Source organism: Trichosurus vulpecula, chromosome 1 (assembly GCF_011100635.1).
Source record: "Trichosurus vulpecula isolate mTriVul1 chromosome 1, mTriVul1.pri, whole genome shotgun sequence".
NCBI classification, from domain to species: Eukaryota; Metazoa; Chordata; class Mammalia; order Diprotodontia; family Phalangeridae; genus Trichosurus; species Trichosurus vulpecula.
In genome coordinates this window covers 499,897,789-499,922,651 of record NC_050573.1, presented here as the reverse complement: position 1 = coordinate 499,922,651, position 24,863 = coordinate 499,897,789, and the positions used below count along the sequence as shown (strand labels likewise).

The 24,863-nt window shown below is 41.6% G+C and overlaps 2 protein-coding genes across 2 annotated transcripts in view; one reads left to right on the top strand and one right to left on the bottom strand.

Moving 5' to 3' along the window:
* The window catches only part of GID4 (GID complex subunit 4 homolog), a 40,360-nt gene extending 38,194 nt beyond the window's left edge, over positions 1–2,166 (bottom strand). Inside the window, exon 1 of the mRNA XM_036739724.1 lies at positions 1,815–2,166. Coding sequence (XP_036595619.1) covers positions 1,815–2,003 — 189 coding nt within the window. The 5' untranslated portion in view covers positions 2,004–2,166. The remainder of the gene's footprint in view (positions 1–1,814) is intronic.
* A 442-nt stretch (positions 2,167–2,608) lies between these two features.
* ATPAF2 (ATP synthase mitochondrial F1 complex assembly factor 2) lies at positions 2,609–23,891 on the top strand. Its single transcript, XM_036739715.1, has 8 exons — positions 2,609–2,922; positions 14,471–14,515; positions 14,730–14,875; positions 16,104–16,201; positions 17,163–17,243; positions 17,992–18,104; positions 19,055–19,170; positions 23,500–23,891. The coding sequence occupies exons 1-8, from the start codon at positions 2,772–2,774 to the stop codon at positions 23,635–23,637; spliced, it is 888 nt and encodes a 295-aa protein (XP_036595610.1). The 5' UTR covers positions 2,609–2,771; the 3' UTR covers positions 23,638–23,891.
* Positions 23,892–24,863: the final 972 nt, after the last annotated feature.

Sequence of the window (24,863 nt, the reverse complement as noted above, 5' to 3'; positions counted from 1 at the left end):
TTAAAAAATATTTTCACAATATTTCAATATAATTGGTTTTCTTCATAATCCCATATAATTATTTTATATTTCATGTATTTAAAAACACCATTCTGAGAAAAGGTTCATAGGTCTCACCAGACTGAGGAAGGGGGTACATGCCACAAAAAAGGTTAACCCCTACCCTAGAGTAAGCAAAAGGAGAAGGGTTCCCCCCACTTGTCTTTTGAGTAAAGGCCTATTTGATCTGAGGCAAATTGCAAGATGCAAGACTCTCTTAAATCAAAGAGAAATAAGGCAGAGTAAATGAGCAATCTAGATTGTCCCTCCCTTTCACACAACCAGTACAAAATTTTACATTACCACCTTGGGTAAATCCCTCCTACATGATACAGAGGCTAGAAAAAATTTCCAAAGCCAGCTCAGGAAGAGGAGATGATGTAAGAAGGAAGATCTCTCTATACAGGTTCACAGAGAGAATGAGTGCTGTTTGAAGGGAGAAGCTTATTTGGGGGACTAACTAGACCTCTTTTTCAGGAAAAGTGGGAGTGGTTGTTGATCAGGTGTATGATGAGGAAATAGAGGTGAGGTATGGAAGAAAGTGCGGCAAAGTTGTGAGGTTTCATTGGTTATATCAACCAGGGAGGAGGTCCTCGGATGTCCAATCTAACAAGGGAAGCTGGATAAGGAGGAAATGAGCAGGTCCTCCAGGGAGTAAGAAGAGCAGGCAAGATCAAAGCCTTTCTAATGAATGGGTGTAAGACAGGATAAGATGATGTTCTGTGTAGGCAGAGAAAGGTGGAGATGAGGGTGGGGTGGGGCAATATCCAAAGTGTCCTGGAAGTGTGTGTGTGTGTGGGGGGGGGGGGTTCCTATGGACTGAAAAGAATAGAATTTGATGTGTATAGAGAACGAGTGCTCAGTAGGTGACTCAGAGAGTGAGGCCCTGGGAGGAGGGAATGACAGAAATGAGGTACTGAGGTATGAAGTCTGATGTGTGTAGGTAGAGAGAGGTTGAAGAGTGAACAGCAGGTGAATGTTTTCTGAGGTAAAAGGCCCTGGAAATGAGGAATGACAGAGACCAGACTCCACAGGAGTATGAAGTCTGGTGATGGTAGGGAAAAGTTGAAAAGGGGAGTCTAGGTGAATGTTCTGGGAGGCAGAGGCCCTGGGGATGGAAAAGGACAGAATCTGACGTGGACACAGAAAGGCTCAAGAGTAGAGGTCAGTAACTAGGTAAAGTGGGGAAGGTGAGGTCCTGGGGAAGGGCAGAATCTGACGTATGTAAAGGGTGAAGAGTAGTCAGTAGGTGAATCAGGGAGGCTGAGCCTGAGGATGGGGAAGGACAGATGTCTTTATGGGAAGGAGGAACTGAAGTAGAGAACTAAGAATGTGTGAAGGGAAGGAAGGTGAGGGTGTAGGGAAGAGGAGCCTCCTCCCCATTGGCTGGTGGGAGGGTGTCCGTGGAGGCTCTAACAATAGGGGGGTGGGATGGGGGGGAGTTCCAGGAGGCCAGGGCATGGAGGGGGCGAGGCGAGGAGGACTAAGACTTGGGGGGGGGGGGGGCGCCCAAAGTGAAGAGAAGAGGCCCAAGGGTTGGTGCGGAATAGGAAGAAGGGGGGTGGGGTGAGGCAGCCAGGGGGTGCGGGAGGAGGTCAGAGCACGGGGTGGGGGCAGGGAGGGCGCTGCCCCCGGGAGGGGAGGACGACTGTTGGGGTACGGGCGTGCGGGGCAGGAGCGGGGGCACTGCAGGAGGAGGAGGCCCGGGCCGCGGCTGGGGCCGGAGGAGGCCGCTCGCCCGCCCGCTCGCCCTCTCGCCCGCTCGGGCCGGGTACCTGCAGCACCACCTCCACGTCGTACGAGTTCCCCTTGCTCTTCTGGTGGCCGCGGAACTTGGAGCCGCTGTAGAGGAGGCTGGTAGCCACGCCGGGCTGCTGGGTGTTGATGGGGGGCGGCGGGATGAGGGACGCGGCGGAGGCGGCCGAGGCTCCGGCCGGCGGGGGGCACTCGGTGCGGACCGGCATCTCGGGGTCCCCCGGAGCCAGGGCGGTGGGGTGGGGGAGGGGGGAGGGGAAGGGAGAGGAGGGGGGAAGGGAAAGCCGGGGAGGGGGGAGAAGCCGCCGCGGCCGCCGCGCGGGAGCCGGAGGAGGGCGGGCTGACCGAGGGGGCCGGGCGCGCGCAGGCGCGCGGGACGAGAAAGGGGAGGGGAGGGAGGGAGGGAGGAGAGGGACGCCCACCCCGCTATTGGCCGACAAGCTACTCCAGCCGCCGACGGGTGCCCGAGAACTAGAGAACAGGGCCTCCCCCTCCCTGGTTGCCCCCCACCCCGCCCCTACCTACACACTCACATGCGCACGCGCACAAGGACACATACCCACCCACCCACACACATACTTACACTCATACACATATACACTAATTCAGGCCAATTGGCTCTGACCCGGCGAGGGGGCGGGAGCAATTTTGGTCGCCGCTTCTTCTCATTGGTTAGCGTGAGCCACACGTGTCTGGAGGTCAAAGGCCCCCTGGGATTTGTAGTCTTTGCGTAGAAGCGGAAGGCCTGATTACTCTGGTGACGTTGATTGGTTGGGAGGGCGCGAAGGTTAGGTGACGAGCCGGTAGTGGCTACGGGTCACGTGGCGGCGTCCAAAAGAAATTGAACTTTCCAAGTGGTGGGAGAACTCTGCATGCGGGTCAGGTGCAACGGCCCCAACCGGGAGAGGTTGTGGGCTTTCTCCTACAGGCCCTCGGGTCCCCTCCTCGATTGATCCCTTTCCCCGCCCAAAGGTGCCATGTGGCGAAGCTGCTTTCGGCTCGGAGCTGTTGGCGAGAGCTTCCCACGCCGTCCGTGCCTTCTCCCTGCTGCCCCCTTAGGACCCGGGGACCAGGCCGGGCCGGCCCCGGGGCTCTCGCTCCTCCGCCGGGCTTACGCCCCCCCCGCAGGTGAGCGCAGGCGGGAAGCCCGGGCCGGGCCTCGGCCGCAGGTAGATAGGGTGGGCAGGAGAGGGGAACCCGCCCTGGAGGGAGGTTTGAATGTGCCTTCCTCCAGGCAGGGAAACTGAGGCCAGAGCAAGACCCAGTCCTCCAGCCCGGGCTCTGCTCCGTCTGCGACGATCTTGTAGAGGGTAACCCTGAGGACGCGCCATACCCCTGTCCTGGGTGGTGTAGACCGGTGGTCACCCGTTTCTGGAAAAAAATTTTGAAGCACGTACCCCTAATGTGTGTGAGTGTAGTCTGTGTCTACATGTGTGTATACATACATGCGTCTGGATATAGATCTGTTTATGTTATGTATGCATATACATACATACAGACATACATAGATCTGTATGTCTAGACCTACATCTGTCTGCACCTATAACTAGATATTAGTAGATTTAGATATACAGATTTACGTATGTAGGTGTATATAGAGATATGTAGACATATATCTATATAGAGATAAATGTAGATATATAGCTATGTGTGTGGCGATATATACATATATGAAGATGTATGTATAATCATATATAGTAAGTTATGTGTATTACTGTACATGGCCCCAGGTTCAGTTAATTTAAGTTTTAATGGTAAACTTAAATTGGAAAAAAAATTTATAAAGGACAAAATGGAACAAGTGCATTTACTTATTCAATCAGAATACTCACTTTTCAGTCCTATCCATGATATACTAAGATATTTTTTGTTGAAATTTGGCTAGAAAATTTCTATTGCAAGTTAAAATCTGAAGGTGTCTCATTATAACATTTTTAACAAATGGGTTCAAAACCTGGTGAAACTTTTCATTTGGAAGATTTTTAAACAGGCTAGAAAACTTTCCCAGGGGAACTTTGGAGATATGAGAGTTTATAGATGACAATACATCATTTTTAGCAACAAAGTAGCAAGATGGAAATATTTCCAAGCATCCATTTTCAAATGTTTTCTTCATACATTAGTTCTTTCAGAAAGCAGTCTGATTATTAAAACATTAAAACTCATCATTAAAACATCACCTTTATATTGAAAGGACAGATTTAAGTTAGTTTATTTTTTCTTAAATAATTGCTAAGTACAGTACTACTATTTCTGACAGCTACTTTCATAGCAGAAAGTGTCACCTTTTCTGGTAAAAGAAAAATGTATAACTCATCTGTAAGTTTGATACTTGGTTATCACTGGCTATCACCATATAACTAGTGTGTGGTACAGCAGATTTTTCTGGTCACTTCCCAATCACATTAAACAGACATACTGCTGCTTTCTCAATGACAACAAGCTAAAATTCCATGTGAATGTTAAGGGTATGAATTAAATATTCAGTTAATTTGATCAATGTGGCTAGCCAAACAGATAAATTTTAATATTTCTCCTTTCTCCTGAAATGAAACCCTGGATAGTAGAAGGTAGAGTCATTCAAGAGGCACCAAAGCATCATGAGTTGATTTGAGGGACAGGGTATGTGTATGCTAGGGTTTGGGGGGTTGTGGGAGATGCTTTTGCACACCTGCTGGGATTGGTTTTAGTGATGAAGTGAGTGGAAGGGGGAGTATTGGGCAATAATGGTTGAAGGGGATATTTGAGAGGTACCTGATGATTGGATAGCTAAGCAAGGGGTAGATGTGACCCATCTTCTGATTGGCTGGTCCTATACCACTTCCCCCTCCCAATGGATTGTCCCATACGTTTTCTGGGATTTACACATTCCACTTTGGAGATCACTGGTGTAGAGGAAAGCAGAGATCCTTATGAGTTCCTATAGATGAATCGGACAGCTACTTTGTCACCTGTTCTCTAGGCAGCAATTCTTTATCTGTAGACTGTCTTTTCTAACTTGAAATTTATAATTGATGCCTCCCCTTTCCCTCTCTATTTTTGGGGGAGGGGGATGCGGAACAGAGAGAGAAAGGGAGTTGGCCTGGCCAGTTAGTGGCCAGTACTCAATACTTTTTACCCAAATATAGTGGCTATGGGAAAGATTTCTGACCTGTCCCCACTACCTGGAAAATAATTTAAGTTGACTCATTCAGAGTTTTCATCGTAAGGTAGAACTTTGTAGGAAATTTGCTCTGTGGAAACTCATCATGTGGCACAATCTTCCTGAATGAATGGACGAATGAATGAAGCATTTATTAAGCACTTACTATGTGTAAAGCGCTGTAGATATAAATAGAAAAGTAAGCCATTCCCTCCTCCCAGGGAGCTTCCATTCTTCTAGGGAAACTCCATATGGAAGGTTTCAGCTGCAAGTCAAATTGAAAGGCCCCCTGGTCCTTAGGGTGCAGCAGCAGATGATTCATCTTTAATGACATTTCCACTGAGAAAATCATATGAGTTTCTGGTGTTGAACCATTTGACACTGGATTGAAATCACCGCAGTTCAAAAGAGAGATGGTGGCTGACCATGATGGTGGTCCATGATGCCTCCTGTCTCCCTCAGGATGGCCTGCAGCTTCTGCTGGGAGGCTTGGTTGCCCTGTGACCTCATCCATCCATTAGATCTGGAGGAACTCAAAACAAAGGCAAACTAATGCTTGGTGTTTGTCCTATGTCTTTCCTCCAAAGAGTATACAATCTAATGTTGGAAGGACATGGTTAAAGATGATCTTTTTGGTAAATGACAAAACAGATCCTAAGTCAACACCTACAACATGCCAGACACTGAGGCTACAAATAGGAAAAGGAAAGTCTCTGCCATAGAAGAGTTTTCATTGGGCCGATACAATGTACATAATGTACTGCAAGGTAAAATGAGGTAGCAAGCTCTAACAAAAATACAAACTCTTCTATTTGGCATCAAAGCCCTCCACGATCTGTTTTCAACCTATCCTGCTTGGCCGATAGGATTTTACCGGCATTATTCCCCCTCATTCATGCAACTCTGGCCAAATTGACCTGCTTGCGTTTCCCTGACCAGAGTATTCCATCTTGGCCCATCCTGCCCGCCTGCTTGGAATGTTCTCCTTCTTTACTTCTTCCTCTTGGAATTTCTGGCTTCCTTCAGGGCTCAGCTCAAGGGCTACCTCCTTCAAGAGGCCTTTCCTGGTGGCTCACTTAGTTGTTAGTCCCCTCTCCCATCCCTCCACCACCAGTGTCAATCACTATTTTATACAAGGTGTCTTCCAAGTCTTAGTACACTTTAAAGCTACTAAAGATTAAAATTCACTAAGACTTTTGGCACTGTAACTTACATATCTGCATACATATCCCTCCAGTGGAATGTAATTTTGAGGGCAGAGACTGTCTTATTTTTATATTTGTATTGCAGATGCCTAGTACACATCTCAGCACTTAAGTTACTTATCAGTTAAATAGTGACTAGCAGAGTCAGAGGTGACTTCATAGAGGAGTCGGTACCTGAGCTTAAGTTTGAAAAAAGACAGTGATTATGAGAAGTGAAGAAGAGGAGGAAGAAATGCATTGCAGATAGAGGAAATGACTTTGTGCCTTCCGAAGCAGAAGATGCACTGTCAAGTTTGGGGATCAGCAGTCTGGTACAGTGGAGAGAGTGCTGAATTTGTACTCAGAAGCCCTGAGTCTGCCACTTAATACTTATATAACTGTGAGCAGCCACTTCCCCTCTATGGGCCCCAGTTTTCTGATCTGTAAAATAAATTCGATGAGATAACTTCTAGCTACAATACCAGTAGTCCACTTAGGCTAGACCAAAATGTTCATGAAGGAGAACAGTCTGAAATGAAGCTGAAAAATTGTAGATGGGAGCCAGATTGTGGAAAAGCTTAATTGACAGGCTCAAGAATTTACAGGCAATTAGAAGTCACCAAAGACTTTTGAGCAAGGGTAGTGGATAGATCTGTGCTTTTAGGAAAATTAGTTCGTCAGCAGTTTGGAAAGATGGGAGACTAGAACAAGGAGAGGATTTAGGAGGGTAGAGCTAACATTCACCTATAAAGATTTTTTCAGCCACTATAGAACATACAGTTCTCCAACAGTATTTCAGAAATGCCCTCAGAAATAACTTAGTGTGCTTTGAGATTATTCTAAATAGTCATCAGTTACTTTAAACTACATCTAAAGATGTGATTCTAAATTGCATTTGCTCACACTATCAAATCAAAAAATGTCCCCAGTATCTACTAGGTACCCTTGTTTACTTTGTGAGGCCTTGTTATAGTTCCTGGCCCCTTCCTTGGGAGTATGCAGCCCATTTGGAGAAAACAAGGCATGAACATATAAAGATCAAATGCAAGAAATACCAGAAGGCATTAATTGCTAAGTAAATGGTGTAGACAATTAGTGTTGTGAGTTTGGAGAAGGGAAAGTATTCTCTGGACTGAGAAAGCTCTATAGAGGCTCCACTGGATCGGTAAGATTCAGGTAATATAGATGAGAGGAATCAAGTAGCAGCATGAAAAAAGTCAGGACAGTCCAAGGTGTCCCTATTAAGGGAGGAGGCACTGACCAGTGTTCCTGGGATAGAGGGTGATCCTATGGGGAGTAGTAGTAGTTGATTAAAAAGGCAGGTTGGGGCCATCATTTTGAGGGCCTGAATACTAGGTCGAGGGAGAGTTTTTGAAGATGAGGGCAGTTGTTATTTTTAAAGCAGGAGAGTTGTAACATGGTGAAAGTGGTGGTTTGGGATCTTTAATTTGGCAGTACAATAAAGCAGTGGTGTCAAACTCAAATAGCATTGTGGGCTGCAGGTCACATATTGACTTAGTTTTAAAATGTATGTTTTATTGTATTTTTATCTATTTTGTTAGTTATTTCCCAATTACATTTTAACCAGAGGGAATTTTGCAATGGTCGCAGCAGAGACCTCACTGGTGTGCTAGCGGTGGGAATGGAAAAGAAATTGTAAGAGAGAGATTGTGAAGGAAAAATCAGCAGGACTAGGAATAGCAAAATTTGGTGGGTGCTGCAGTGTTTTAGTCTGGGAAACATTTGGTTAAACAATGACAGTTATGCCGCAATTACAGCTTGGCTTTCATTACCTCAAACCACTCACTGCCTGTGGACCAATGAACTTGGATGCAAAGTCACACCAGATGGAGCTATTTTAAAAGATAAAGGGATGTAGACGACTGTATTCAAGAAGCATTGTGGGAGTTGTAGTTCTTTGGGTATAGGATCTGAAAAATTAATTTCCAATAAGGAAATTGAGATAAAAGAAAGAAAAAAGAATGTTGTAAGAATTTACTTTTTCTAATGGAGGGAAGAAAGTGCATACTCATAAATTAATTATAGTAGATAGCTGTTTCACAGAGAAACAATGTGACCCGATTTGGTAACTAGCTTCCTTTATATTCGAAGATGTTGTTTCCATGGTTACACCAATGTGTGTATGCTCTTAGAATCATAGAGTCAGAAAGGGTCTTCTAATGTTTCATATGCCCAAGTCGTCTCCCCAACAAGACTGTAAACTCCCTGCTGGGAAGAACTTGTGCTTTGTACAGTTACACCTCACTTATCCCTCATCATTGAGAAAGGTGCTGTTCCAAATGCATGAATCTTCCAGATAACTAAGCCTATCAAAACTTCGTTTTTAACTATTTTAAATGGAAATCTAACATGTATTATTTGTGACCTTGTCTTCTTAAAAAGAGCATACCTTTTTTTGATGACTCAACTTCATCATTATGTATATTATTAACACATTTATTGTATATCATTAACATATCCTTGCTGCTTTTCTGAGTCTTTAAGCTATAATTTCTCTGCTGTCCATATACAACCTTATAATACTCTATCCTTCCCCACTCCGATTCACAGGGCATATCTTGGTGCCTTGTTAGCAGCTTTTAGCCTGTTGTATTCTAGAAAGGAGTAAATCAAGCTTATTAGAATTATGTGTTAATTAAGAATAAGTAGGCTTAAACTGATGAATTTTGAGTGCAGATTGAAGCATATTTTTTCACTTTATGTTTTTTGTTGTTTTGGAGGGGGCGAGGGAACGTGGCTAATATGGAAATATGTTTTGTGTGACTTCACATGTATAATGGGTATCATATCGCTTGTCTTCTTGATGGATGGGGGAAGGGCTAGAGAGAGGAAGATAATTTTTGAAACTAAAAATTAAAAACTTGATGCTAAATAAATACCAAAAAAGGGCAAATAGATTTAGCATGAATTAAAAACTGAAAGCTAAATAAATAAGTACCAAAAAAAAAGTAAGTAGGTTTAGCATGAGAGCTCATGGTCCTATTTTCTGAGTAAAATACATAGTTTTTGTGCCCTGGCTTTTGGACTTTAGGAAATCTGACTGTGGGGAATTAATTGTACTGCCTACACATCCTCCACAGTATGTGCCTAGCACAATTTTAGGTATTTAAAAGGCTTCTATTATTTACGATCTATATTATAGATCATTTGAGGTCACCTTCTTTAGACCCTGTGTCAAGGTAAGCAATTCCTGAACCATCCTTCTATTTTTAAATGGCTCCTAGAAGGAAGATTCTGTAACCCTTGTAATATATTCCAGAAGAAATCACCTTCACAGTTGACATATTCTTCTTCATGTCCCCAAATACCATTATTGCAACTTGAACTTTTCCCATTAGTTTTCATTCATAATAACCCTTCATTCACTTGGAGGGTGAACTTCACTAAGTTTAGTCCTTAGCTTCCCTCCCCAGCCTAAACGATTCCTTTTACCTTAATTTTTTTTTTTTTTACTAATGCCTTTTGCTTTGACCTCACAGTTATTTGGCACATACACACCCCTTCCTGCTGCACCACATGTTGAGCCTTCCCTTGTAATGAAAAAGAAAGAAACCAGTAAAGCAATACCAAGGTCCACATTAGCCACGTCTGATAGCAAAGGAAACATTTCACATCCATAGACACCCCACTCCACTCCGGTGAAAGGAGGAAGGCACACTGCTTAGTTATTATCATGGCGGTGTTCAATTTCATTCTTTGTTTTTTTCATTTACACTGTCATAGTCATTACCTACATTGTTTTCCTGGTTCTCCTTATCTCCCTCTGCACTGATCTCTACAAGTCTGCCAACATTTCTCTAAATTCTTCACATTTTCCATTTCTTAGTATTCCAGAATATTTCATTACATTCATATCCACAGTTTGTTTAGCCAGTCCTGTATTCTCCTCCCACTTTATTTCCAGTTTTCTACTACCAAATGAATTGCTGTCCTGAATATCTTGCTATGTCCTCGATGGGATATATATCTAGCAGTAGCATAGACATTTCAGTCACTTTTTTGCACTTGTACCATTCCAAATTGTTTTCCAAAATGGTCAGGATATTCACAGGTCCACCAACAGTGTCCTGGCATCCCTGTCTTTAGTGTGCAGCCACTCCCAGTAGTCCAAAAGACAGTTTCCATCTTTAGCTATCTCTGCCAATTTGTTAGGTGAGATGCAACCTCAGACTTCTTTAAATTTGTATTTCTATTATTACTAATTTGCAACAAGCTTTCATATGATGGCTAATTCTCAAAAGAATTGCAATCTATTCTTATTCTTTGACTATTTCTCTATTAGAGATTGGCCCTACGTTTTACTTAAATTTTAGCTTTTCTCATAGGACCAGTTTCTACCACTCCCTCTCTATTGGTTCTGTCCCATGACTCTACCAACATGTCTCCTGAATTCAAAACAAAACAAAAAATCATCCATCCCTTCCTTTGAAACTTTTAGCTAATCCAGGTTCTGTCCCCGTAGGCAGTGTGGTCCAGTAGAAAGAATTCCGGTTTTGGAGTCCGAGGACCAGAGTCGGAGTCTCTACTCTGCTGTTTATTGCCTGTGTTCTGTGGGCCTTGGTTCCTCATCTGTAAAATGAGGCGACTAGCCTATAGTTTCTATATGGAACATTCCAGCTCTGTATCCATAGCCCTCATTTTAATTGCTATGCTTCTCAATCCTTTCCAGTTTTTTTTTTCTCTTCCTTATGAAGATACCAAGATGAGAATTAGAAACCATACAGTACAGAAGGCCTAACCAGTACCAAATAGAGTAGATGGCTATCTTTGTATCCGTAAGTCAGTTTGTGGCATTAGGATGTCTTTTTTCATTATTAATTTCCCAGGGTTAAGTTTGTTTTTCAAATATAAGCTTTATATTCTTGTTCTATGTTTAGTTTATGGTCCGGTAACCTGCCCCTACCCCGCCAAGTATTTCTTGCTATACTTGTATTTAACTGTTTGGTTTGGGTTTTGTTTTGGTTTTTTTCTAGTTCAGGATTGGCACAAAATGTGTTCCTGTTGGGATATTTTTCTTGTTTCTGATGGATCATTTTTGTTTTGGTTTTGTCTAATTTAGTTAGATCACTTTCAGTTTTATTCCCATCTCTTCTTGTCTTTCAAAGTGTTTAGCCATCAGATCCAATTTAGTTATCTGTAAGTTTAATGTTCTGTGTTCTTTGGTATAGTAATTAGTGATATCATGTTGGTGGTCTTTGAGCACGAAGGACAACAATTGGGGACATGGCTTCTTATTCCAGGTCCAAGTTTAACTTTTGGGACTGGGCACATGGAGAATCCATAGTGTTCTATCACACTTGTTGGGCCTCCTATGCTACTTACTCTGATCCCTGAGTCTAATGTATAAGCAAATCAGAGAATATATGCTTAGAAATAAGATTGAGGCAAGTGATTCCAAAGAGCATGCTTCTTGACACCTGCTCCTATAGGGGATTGTTTTTAAGTGCAGACCTGTAATTTCATTAGTGTGTGGGACTCCTCGTGTGGAAACTCTCTCCACTAATGCCCATAGTCACAGCTGTGTCAGAGGCAGGACTTTACCTCAGGTAACTGACTACAAGGTTGGCCCTCTATCCATTATACCGTGCACTTTCTCATAGGTGTTCATAGTTATTGACAAAAAAGAAAAATCACATGTCCCTCACACCAGTACAACCTTGACCCCCACCTAGTAAAGGAAATCTCTCTTTTCTTTCTATGATTTCTCATAGCACTTTACCTACTTCTCTTGCGCTTATCCTCATTTCGCTTTGTATTCTAATTATTTCTATTTATAGCTTTAGCCTTCATCTTGTCTTTGTCTTTCATTTTCAAAGAAGACCATGACATCAGGAAAATGATTACATGACTTGCAGAAGACCTTGATTTGAGGGATGAAGGGCTGTGCAAGGTCACCAGCCTCACTTTCTCCTTCAGAGCCATCTGGATCCAGTGACCAGATATTCATCAAGATGACTGGAGATGGTCCAGGATGCAATGAGAGACTCTGGCCCTTTTAGGCTCAGGCCTTTTCAAAAATGTCCTCACTTAATAATGCCCGTTCAGTGAATAGGCCTCTTTAAGAAGTGAGTCAGGGAATGGCCCCTTTAATTAGAAAAAAAAAAGAGAAAAAAAAACAAGCTGGGAGGGGAAGACCCTCCAGTTGCTGTTCCAAAGAGAAACAGCTACCACTGACATTCACTCTAAGCCAGGAAGGCCCAAATACAGCCATTAAATGGAGCTTGGACAAGGACCTATTGTGGTCCAATCTATGAGCTTCAGAGTGAACTGGGTTTAAGGTTTTAACGTTTTCGCCCTCATCTAGTACACTTCTTGAAAGCAAGGTTTGTCATTGATAAGTCTGTTACATGTAGTAACACTGTGCACACAGCCAACACTTGAGAAATGCTTGTTGAATATTGAAATTTTGCATTCTCTCTGATGAATGCAATGACCACTTTTCAAGTCAAAGACAACGAAGCATGCCTTCCTCCTCTTAGTATTTAAGAAAGGCAGTAGGTCCTAGCAGAGGGGTCCAACAAGGCCACCAGGGCAGGGGAACCAGATTAGAATGGAATTGGGACATATTTAATGAAGTAAAAGTACAACAGAACATAGGTAATGTTAATGTGTGGTTCTCTAAGTCATTAGGCAGCCGGCAGGGATCCTTGTTTTCATTTGAGTTTGACGTCACTGGTCTATAGAACAGAATGAGTCATATGTTATTTGACATGGCCAGTGTTACAAAATGAGTAAGCAAGAATCATTGGCAAGTCACAGCAATGGGGGAAAACAATCAAATTTTTAAAAAGAATAAATTATATTTGAGTTCTTAAGAAAACTTTGTGTGGTTCAAATCCAAGCTCTGACAGCTACCAGCCGTGTGATCCTGAGACCCCAGAATCCCAGAGATTTTACTCTGAGCCTCATTTCCCTCCTCTTTATTTTTATTTTGGGGGGGAGGCAATCTGGATTCAGTGACTTACCTAGGGTCACATAGCTGGTGAATGTCTGAGAGCATATTTGAACTCAGGTCTTCCAGACTCCAGGGCCAGTGCTCTATCCACTGTGCCACCAAGCCGCCCCCTTTCCCTCATCTTTAAACCAGGGATCACAATCCTGGTACTTTCTACCTCAGAGGTGTTGTAGAAACAGTGCTTTGTAACTTTAAAGCACAATATAAGAACAATGTATTAAATATTATGTGAAAACTGTGGCAAAATTATTATCAACACTACACTTTTATCTAACACTTTACAAAGCAGTAGTGACTCTGAAGTGGATAACTCAAGTACTGTTGTCCCTTTCTGCAGATGGTTAAGTGACTTGTCCAGCGTCACACAGCTAGTAAGTGGCAAAGCTGGGCCCGAGTCCACATTTCAAAATGCCAAATTCAGTGCTCTTCCCTCTGTAATAGCCTGTAATAAGGACATGATACCTTAAATTCTGTTCCCTCCTTTGTTCTTTGATTTTTTTTCCATAGTCTGTCCTGATTAATTTTTAACATAAGCTTGATTACCAATGAAAGAAGCTTAAATACAAGCTATTTACTTATTCTCCTTTATTTTCACATACTATATTATTATTTCAACAGGCAAACATCAAAGACCCCAAATGCTCTTAAATCTAAACAACCTCTTTTTGTATGTATTACATATCTCAAAGGTTGTGTGATGGTTGGCTGGTAGATCTCAAGGTTCTACCTACTTGTTTTTCCTTATTAGCTAAGAAAATCTGTGCAAATTATTACGAGCTGCCTTTTTCATCTTCCTCCAGGGTGACTGGTATGAGTATTTCCATGCTAGGATTTTTATTCAAGTTATTTTCAAAAGGAAACACAGGATACAGATTTTTCCCTCTTGAAGGAGAATTTTGTAGTTCCTGTTAAGAATACAAGAAAGCTAAAGTTAATTAGGTTAATTAATTGGATAGTGAGAAATAGAAAATGCTCTTGAGATCTCTACTTACTGTCTAGCATGTGCATTTATAAAAGAATAAAGAATATATATTCTTGTCATATTCAGAGGCTATCTTTATATTTGGATAAAAGGTGGAATGGTGGTGGTAAGAGAATGGAATGTATTCTTTCTCTTAGATAAATCTTTAAACCCAATCTACCCCAAAGTTACACATGATAATGTGTGATCAGAGCCAGGGCCAGACAAGAGCTTGATTGGCACCTTACAAAACCACAAAATGTACAATAAACCTTTACGAATTGAATATAAATTTTTTTTAAAAATCAAGCCTATTACTACATCAACACTAATCATATAGTATTGGCCCCATTGCTCCATAAGCTATCTTGATGATATTTTAAACTATCTCTTTGAAAATTCTTTTTTAATAGAAAGAAAGAAGTTTTATCAGAATGTCAGCATTACACAAGGTGAAGGTGAGTATCCGAAAGCTCTTTCTGCCTTTTTAATGTGTGATTTGCAGTGTTTTTGTTTATAACTAGTCCAGTTGACAGATTATCCTCATCATTGTGGTCTTTTAGTAAGCAGAGTCCACTGTTGTCTTTAAGCCTCGTGTCAGTTCAAGTACGTAAGAATAGTCATTTGCTTTTACTTATAATTCCTGAGAGTGTTAAACTTTGATCTTTCAAGGTGGATATGAGATAAACCTGGACCACAGAAAACTGAAAACTCCCAATGCCAAGCTCTTTACTGTTCCCAGTGAAGCACTGGCCATTGCTGTGGCCACGGAGTGGGATTCCCAGCGAGACACTATCAAGTTCTACACGATGCATTTGGTGAGAAGATAGAGAGAAAGTAAAGATGGCAGCAGTCACACTTATCTGTTTACCTTCTGATTGATTATTCACTTTATCAGTCATCCTGGGCCAATTTTTAAACCCCTAGTCAGTTTCCTCTGGCCAACTTCCACACTAGTCCAGTTGTAAGTTCAGAGAATACAAACATATATTAAGCAAAATGTAATCAGATAAATATGTAGAAAATACATCTGGATTATCTGTGCTACCACTTTCCATTAGCTTGGATAGCAATAAGTACTTGAGTCCAGTATTGTGAGTGATAAAAGAGAAGTATTAAACATACCTTAGTTGCCCTCAAGGAGCTTAAAATGGGGGGGAAGGGAGATTTGTTCGTGCCTTTATTTCCTAGTAGCCTAGAACACTATATAAATATCTTAGTGATCTTCACAAGATCTTAGTGAGTTAAACATTTTTCATAAAAAAGGAAAACAGATGTAGATAGTTGAGTTAGAAAGTTAGCCTTTGGGGTAGCTAAGTGGCGCAGTGAGTAGAGCAATGACCCTGGAGTCAGGAGGATCTGAGTTCAAATCCAGGCTCAGACCCTTGACACACTGACTAGCTGTGTGACCTTGGGCAATTCATTTAACCCCAATTGCCATGCCTTCCCCCCTCAAAAAAAAAGGAAAAAAAAAGGAAGTTAGCCTTTGAGTTTGGTGAAGTGGGCTAAGTACCATTGCTGCCTCCTGTTTTATCACATGATTCTGAACTTTAAAACAGGGGAATTTCAGAAATCAACTTTAATTATATGATTGTTCACTTTACTCATAAATATATTTTGGGAAGTTTTTGGGTACACCATACTTTCAGCTCCCAGTGGTTCTCTTTTTCTGCTTCTCTTGCCTATATGGACTTGTAACCATAATAGGAGCTGAATACCTCATTGCATTTTAGGGAGGAACATGAGTGGGGAGAAAATACAAATGATTTTAGGGGTGTTTTTAAAAAAAGACTAATCAGGTATTTTAAAAAACCATAATCCTAGTCTGTTTGTTACAGTGGCTTAGTATACTGCTGTCATGGTATTAATAGTCAGTTACATCAGGGGGACTCACTTTGGAACATCAGTCTCTTACCAGTAGGGAGTGACATCAGCCTCTTACATTTAGCCTCTCTTCTTGGACAGTGATGACTTTGTGAAAGGAGAAGTACTTTTACCCTGGGGCCGATGAACTCTAATAGCTGCTCTCTCTGCCTTTTGATTCAGACCACACTGTGTAACACATCTTTAGACAACCCAACTCAACGAAACAAAGATCAGCTTATCCAAGCTTCTATGAAGTTTCTGGACACAGACACGATCTGGTAACAGACACTTGGACTAAATTCACATTGTCATGACGGTGAGCTTTAGGTTGTCCTACAGCACTTCCCTGAGGACTTATCAGGAGTTATTTTCTTATTTAGTTGTGGAGTTTTTATTTCTTTTAATTAGAGTCAACTAAGCAATGACAACTAGGGAAGACAAGGATCTATTAAATTTTTGGAACAACAAATGCCAAATGGAGGAGTTTTTATTTTTGGCAGTCTCTTCCTCAGTTTGCTTTGTTCTGTACTGAAGAATCTGCCTTGTATCGCCCCAGCAGACACAAGCTCCTCAAGGGCAAAGGCTGTTTCTGTGTTTTCCTCGTATTCCCACCCCAAGCACATGTAAGACTTCAGGCAGCTCACTAGCTTGGGTCTCAGTTTTACCACTTAGTAATTAAGAGCACTCTTTTAACCTCTCTCAACCAGAGTTGACAAAATCATCTCCAAAATTGGGTATGATAATATTTGTACTATCTGTTTCACAGGTTATTGTGAGAAAGACTTTGTAAATGATAAGTTATATATATGCAAATTAGTATTATTCCTTTTAATTTAACAGATCAGCCTTTAAACATTATACTTTCCAAAATGAAAACTTTCCTCATCACTAAGAATAAACTTGGGTAGATTGAGCGGACCAAGGAATTAATTGGTAACAAAACTTCGGTTATTAGATTGAGGCTGACTTATGATAGAATGAGAGGTTTTTACTGTCCAGATACCTAGTAAGTGCTCTGAATCCTTTATGTTTAACTGCCCCCATTAGTAGCATCTGCAGTGAGAAATATTAAGGACTGATTCATGGAGAGAGCTACATCCCAAGATATGGTTGAAATACTTGGGGAAAAAAAGCTTTTTCAGGTTGTCATTTGTATTTTTATTTTATTAGATTACTAATAATGAATAGAAAAATTGAACTTTCTGTTAACAAAGATGGTTTTTTTTTACAATGAATTAGTTACAGGGTGGAAGAGCCAGAAACATTAGTGGAACTTCAAAAGAATGAGTGGGATCCAATTATAGACTGGGCAGAAAAAAGGTAAGAGACAAAATCCCCATGAGTTCACATCTTTATTCACCTGCCCTGTGCATTTCCTTGTGTTTACTGTCTTGTCATTTTTATTATATTGGCTTGGCCTATCCATGAGCAATTAATATTTTTCCAGTTGTTTAGACCTGACGTTATTTGTGTGAAAGGTATTTTGTAATTGTGTTCATATAGTTCTTCAGTTTGTCTTGGCAGGTAGACATCCAAGTGTCGTGTTGCTGTCTTCAGACCTTAGATGGGAACTAGTCAGTGTTTACAATGTGAGCTATGGAGACACTGGTAGAAAGCTCTTCATTATGTGGAACAATCATTGTAAATTAATTATGCTTTGTTGCAAATAACTATACTACTTCATTGTCCAGGGCCAAGGGTGGGGAACCTGCGGCCTTGAGGTCACGTGTGGCCCTTTGACTGAATCCTTCAAGGCCGCAGGTTCCCCACCCCTGGTCCAGACTATGCTTTTCATCCAGGGGAAATCCTTGGCAATATTCTTCAGTGCATTTGGCTTTGGGAAAAGGAAACTTAATTAAAGAGGCTACCACTAGTCCTCTATAAATCACTGGTTAACTGTAAGTGCTTCCCAGAATCTCTTTCTTTTAAGTGGACCAACTTGGCTAAATGAAGTAATGAATGAGTATATTCTTAAAAGACTCAAGAGTAGCCAAAGACCACTTGGCTGAGCATTATATCACGCTTTAACCAAAGCATACATGCTAAAGTTTAATATGTGCCATTGCAGATATGATGTTAAGATTGGATCTTCTACAAACATAATGGGACCTGATATCCCAGCCAAGACTAAAGAGACCTTCATCAGTCTTTTGGCATCTTATAACATGTGGGCCTTGCAAGGTAATAAAGGGAAGAAGTTGATGTAAAATTTTAAGATTTTACCTTATGCCCCTCCTCTCAGCATAACATTTTACATAACGTTTTGCAGTGCCTACAACAATACCGTTCTTAGGATCAAGGGATATTTAGAGCAGGAAGGAACATTTGAGATTATCTAGTCTAAACTCCTCATTGGGTGCCCGGAGAGCTGATGTGACTGGTATTCCAGGCCAGGGCCTCTGATTCAAGGGGCTCCTGTCACTATATCATAGAGGCCCTATGAGGAGGAAATGGAAACCGCAGCTCACGTCACTTGCCCGAGGTAAAAACACATCAGTGGGGTTGTTGTAATGAAAACCCTGGTCCCCAGGCATCTAGTTCTGGCTTTAACTACACCTTTTATAAAGTGCTCAGTAAAAATGCTCCTTGCAGAAGGGATGGAATTGATCACTGACAAATCTGTCAATGGTGTGGGCTCACATAACTGGCTTTATGTGTTTTTCATGTTTAATGTACATGCAGCTCATATAAAATCGATAGTATATGGGAATGGAAGACTCATCTTCTTGTGGGTTAGGACTCCTTCCTAGTCTAGAAGATGATCTAGTAGTATTGCTGTACCTCTGGCCTGCTGGTCCTAGGCCCACACCATAAGCAGCTTCACCCTTGCCAAGCCCGGCCTCCTTCCTAGATCTCTGTCCAACTCCCTAGGAATCTACACAGCTTCCCAACAGAACTCAGGAAATGCTTTTGGTGATGATAATGGCTACTTGATATAAGATATATTAGTCACTTTTTTGCAGCATCCTGCTCCATTGTGTTTAATAAACAGAATCTTCTATCCTCCTTTCCAGACTTATTTATGGTATCCTGGACTGGGATTATGGGTACTAATGCACAAGGCTAGAATAAAAGTATTATCAGTATGATGGCTTTGGCCTCGGAATACATTTTTCCATTTTATTCACCAGGTATAGAATTTGTGGTCACCCAGTTAAAGTCCATGGTTTTGTCCTTGGGGTTGATTGACAGGCATCTTACAGTAGAAAAGGCAGTCCTGCTTTCTCGTCTGGAAGAAGAGTACCAGGTATGCAAATGTGTAGACCTGTCAGTTTAAGTATAGGTAATCTCTGTTCAGTTCTGAAGCCACCGTAGGGCCTCAGATCCTGTGGCATAGATGTATGGTTGCCATCTTGAGTCTAGTCAGATTGAGCACCTAGATCCATCTTGGAGCAGCCCTCACACTCATCCCATTTTCATGTGTTCTCTATCCAAGAATGACTTGGGGTCAGGCTTATTGAACCTGTGGGATTAGACCTGAACTATGCTAAACCTTCAAGGAATTCCTCATGTTTGTGTTGCCCATTCCCCAGCTCTAATGCCACTTTCATAGGTGAACTTGCCTAATTAACTTAGTTTGCCTCTGATATCCTGGGGATTCTATTGATCTGTTTGCTGTTTCTAATACTTAGGAGAAACTTGCTTTCCTGCTTTCCTCTAGCATGGTTTACAAGATTTTTTTCACTGGCTCTTCATTGGAGGCCAGTCATTCTCAAATTGGCTTTCTGAGTTCTATCTTTGGAATCAATTACTTTGGCCTGTAGGTATTTAAAATGTTTTTTTTTCCTCAATTTTTCTGACTTTTGACTTTTCTTGAATATTTATTGTTATATCACTACATTTTTGCATTCGGTCTCTTCCGTGCCCTTTTTAGAATATCTATCACCTTATTAATAGTCTCTACCTTCTGTTCTAAATCATCAATTCTCTTTTCAAAATCTTTTAAGAGCTCTAATTTCATTCCTCATCTCTTCCTTTAATTCTCTCCTTAGGCTTCTCAGTCAATCTTAGAGCTTCTCATAATTGTTCTGATATCACCTCTGAAGATCTGCTTGTGGTTATTTGCAGCATTATTCCCTTTTAGAGAGTTCCTGAACTCTTTTATCACATAGTACTTCATTACTACTTTTGGAGATCTTTTTTGGTGTTCAGTCACTACTGGTTTTTCTGTGGGAGTTAGTACTATTTTACTTTACTTGGTATGTATTTTATCATTTTTGAGATCGTGAAAGGGCAGGTTGGGTGTAAACATGACCCATCACTCAACCATTTTGACAAGCAGCTTGTTGGTGCAGGTGATCAAGGGCCAGGCCAGGAGTTGAGCAGAGCTGGAGTCAGTTCATATCCTGCCACAGACCTTTATTTGTGGTGTGACTCCGGGCAGGTCACTAAGCCTCTGCATGCTTTAGTTTCCTCATGTATAAAATGGGGATCATGATAGTACCTCCCTCCCAGGGTTGTGAGGGGTCAAATAATCATTGTAAAATCATTGTAAAATGCTTAGCACAGTGCCTGTTAGCTGTTATTGTCATCTTCCCATAAATTAATTTGACTAACTCATACAACTTCTGAACTGTGCCAAGTCTCACCAGTTCTCCCTCCATGACACCTTTACGATCCAACCCTTTCTCTGCTCGCAAAGCCACTGGCCTTGCTCAGGCCCACCATCTCCTGATAGTCTGCACTTGGGTCTCCCCGCCACAGGCCGTTCCCTCCACACATCTGCCAGAATGATGTCACTAAAGCATAAAACCAAACCTTCTTACCTCTAGGGTCCACTACAGACTCCTCTGTTTGGCATTTAAAGTCCTTCCTAACCTTGTTTCAAGCTCCCTTTCCAACCTGGTTCTGCATGGCTTCCCTTCACTCCCTCTATGGTCTAGCCAAGCTGGCTTTCTGACAGTTGCTCAGCCATGACATTGCCTTCCTTTCTCGCCAGGCCCTCATGCCTAGGACGTACTTCCTCTTCACCTTTGAGCTGGAGAAGGAAATGGCAAACCACTCCAGTTTCTTTGCCAAGGAAACCCCAAATGGGGTCATAAAGAGTTGGATATGACTGAAATGACTGCACAACAATATTTTGTACTGTGTTTTTATTTTTTTGTTGTTGCTAAACATTTCCCAATTACATTTTACTCTGGTTCTAGCCATAGGACACTTTGGAGTTTTGAGGACAGCCAGTTGAACACCTCCACTCAAGGCAACTCTCTAAGACTGTCAATTGCAGAGAAGGTGCTGACCTGCACTGGTAGCGAGCTTATGCATCTGGGAATTCCCTCTGTCCACAAGATCACTGATAAGTCCAGTCCTTATCCCAAAGTGTCACTTTAAGTAGATTGAGCTGGACAATGGAAATTTTTCATTATCTGTCAATATTCAACAGAAATTGACTTCTTATGTCAACCTCACCAAAGTGTTAAGAGGAATAGCAAACATTGATTATAAAGTACTCCGTAAACTTAAATGTGAGAAATGTAAATGACATTAGAACACAACTTTATTAAACTAACCTCAGTAATTCAAAACTTGTAAGGCAACTAATATATGTCAGGCTGAAGTTGACAAGAGAGTTTACCAAGGAGAGGTGCAAATTCAATTTCTGCGTAGTGACACTTATTCTATTTAGGATTAATAAAAAATAGAAAGGCATATAGTTGATACAAAGCCAGGATCAGAGTCCCAAAAACCTGGATACAAGTCCCACTTCTAACATACTGGCCTTTTGACCCTGGGCAAGGCCCTTAACCTTTCAAAGCTGCAGGCCAGAGGTGTCAGACTCGCAGAGAACAAGGTTAAAATGTAATTGGGAAACGTTTAACAAAATAATAAATGAAAATACAGTGTACGACATAGATAATGTTAGTATGTTGTTTTCTGAGTCAATATGTGTCCCACAGGAATCCTCTTTCTACTTGAGTACAACACCATCCTTCCATAGTTACAGAACAGTTGGTCATCTGTAGTGGTCAAAGGACTCACTGGGAGTGAGAAAGCACAGGTTCCAGACCCAAAAGGAGCAAATGTCCCAAAGCCTGTTCGTTTCCCAGTTTCTGGTGATGGTACCACCAACTTCCCTGTCACCCAGAGTTGAAATTTCCAGATTTTCTTTGACTGACTTTTCCATCATCCCCCATATTTAGCCTACTGCCAGACTCTGTCCATTTCCCCTCCATCCATCTCTTGGGCATGTCCCCACCTGCCACCACACAAGTGCAGTCTCTTATCACTCTCCCCTTTCCTCTAGACTATTACAATAGTTTCCAAACTAATTTGCCTACCGGAAGTTTTTCCTTTCTCCAGTTTATGCTTCACACAGCTGCCAAATTAATCTTATTGATGCATAATTTTGACCATGTCAATCCTCTGTTCAGAAAATTTTAGCAGCTTTTGTCAGTAGGATCAAAAACAGAATCCTTAGCCTGGCTCCAAACTCTCTTTCTGGCCGTTTTTCACACTACATACTATACTCCATCCAGCTTGAACAACGGCTTCTCCCCCACACTCATCATGATCTCCCCCAACTTTTGTTCATTGGATGAAGTGTCCCTATGCTCTTCAACTCTAAGGCATGCGCTTCAGGGGTTGGCACAAAAAGTGTTCCTCGGGAGCTGCTTTTCTTCTTTCTGATGGACCAGGTTTGTTTTTTCTAATTTAGTTAGGTCACTTTCAATGCCACCTAGTACCTGTATGCTCTTTGAGCAAGTCACCCAAACTCTCCTCATCTGTAAAAAGAGGGGCCTGAACTAGACTTCTAGGGTCTCATCTAGCTTGAAATCTGTCATCCTAGAGTTCTCTCACTTCTTCTGATGAGTGAGATTTTGTCATTTGAGTGACATTGTCCTTAGACACTGCCATTCCTGCATAGTCAAGCAGCTGTTGGCAGAAACACTCAAGGACATAGACAAAGTGGTATTTCACAGGCTGACTTACATTCTGCAGAAGTGACATGAGGAGAAGGGAGTGCTTTGGGATCAAATATCCATCATAATAACCCACTTATGAGGAAGAAAATAACTGAGAGGCACGGTATGTTACTGCTCTCTTTTGTCATTGCCTGGCTCTGTGACTGATTTATGTTACAGATAGCCCCGCTGGGGCAGCTAAATGGCTCAGGAGATAGAGCACTGGGCCTGGAGTCAGGAAGACCCAGGTTCAAATCCAGCCTCAGACAGTCACAAGCTGTGTGACCCTAGGCAAGTCATTTAACCTGTTTGCCTTAATCTACCAGAAAAGGAAATGGCAAACCACTCCAGTATCTTTACCAAGAAAACCCTTACAGGTCACAAAGAGTTGGATATGACTGAACAAGCCCCACTGGTGTAGCACATGGTTGTGGCAATTGTTGTTGCTAGCTAGCCTCCACTGTGTACTACAGACATTGTTCTATCTGCCACTTCATCATAGTAGTAGCCTTATTGGATGGAAGCAGATCCCTAAGAAATTGGTCCATGCACATTCATATTTACGATTTGATTCTTGGAATGAAATTTGGAGCAAATGCTATTCATAGAAAAATCTTTAAAGATCTAGAACTCTTTTGTTTTGCTAACTTAAACTGTATACATTGTCCTCTTAGATCCAGAAATGGGGCAATGTGGAATGGGCCCATGACTATGAACTACAGGAATTGCGGGCTCGAACTGCAGCTGGGACACTTTTTGTTCACCTTTGCTCTGAAAATTCCACAGTAAAACATAAACTCCTGCAGGGATGAAGTTCTCTCACTAAATTCTGCAATGATAAAGAAATGATGAGAGCGTCCTAGGTGAACTGAGGATGGTACAAGCTACTGGCCACTGGACTGATCCCCAGTTCCTGCTGAAAGCTCATCCTGTCCTTGGTAATCAAGAGGTACCCAGGAGAACACCTTCTAGCAAGGGGGTAAAGGAGCTATAGCTGTACTTAGTACACAGGACATTCTCCTACTTTTACTTTTAATATTAAAGATTGCATCAACATCAAAACTTGTATCAAGCCTTGTAATTATTTATGGCTCCAGAATTCTTTATTTTATTCATTGTGACCGGGTTTCCCTAAGGTTAAACATCTTAGCGTTTGTGAGTGTATTTTGCTTCTGCTGGTCTAGATCTGAAATAAGAGACTCGGTACCTGTCACTAACCAGGAAACTAATTTGTATTCTTGATCTTTTAACCTATTTTCTCTCAACTATGTTTGACTTTTATCAAAGGATCTCTTGAAAGTAAGTCAATCTTGCTCTTTTTTTTTTCTATTTCTCAAAGTCATACAGAGTAGTTGTTCTTTAAAACAGAAGATGAAATATTTAATATAATTAAAAATCTAGAAAGTAAACTGATTTGAAAGACGTACCCAAGGAAAATTCAGGATTTCTCCCTAGTTTTTGTATTTAAGGGTTCTTCCTTACATTGTGTTCATGTGACAATCTGTCATTTCTTAGCATCACGGTTATATAATACAGCAGAAGGATCAAATGGTTTTCCAAATATGCATGCAGTGAAGACTTTTCAAGCAGCCTATCCTTATTAGCTCACTTAAAAATAAACTATAGGATAACATGCATTCAAAAATAAATAAAAGACAGCTATTGTCTTAGAGTTTTGAGAGCTTTCTTTCCTGTATTCTACGTCAATCAGTAATCGAAATCACATTTCCATTATGCCGGGTTTCTTAAAAAGTCATTTTCTGACAGGTTGTAAATATGTAGCTCAGTACAATCTGTTTTTACTTTACGTAAATTCACATTACGCAAATTCAGCTTCACCTAAAGACTTCTGAAAGAAATCTGCATTCCAAAAAAAATGTCTGTTAACTTTACAGTATTGTGCTCTCTCTCCACTCCTGCCCCTAGGCTCAACACTGCAATCTCCCACCCTTCCACCCAAAAAAACCCCTAAAACCCTTCAAGTTAAAGCAGAAGAACGGATGCAGCTGGGGCTTGGCTTGAGACCTCCAGGGCCAAG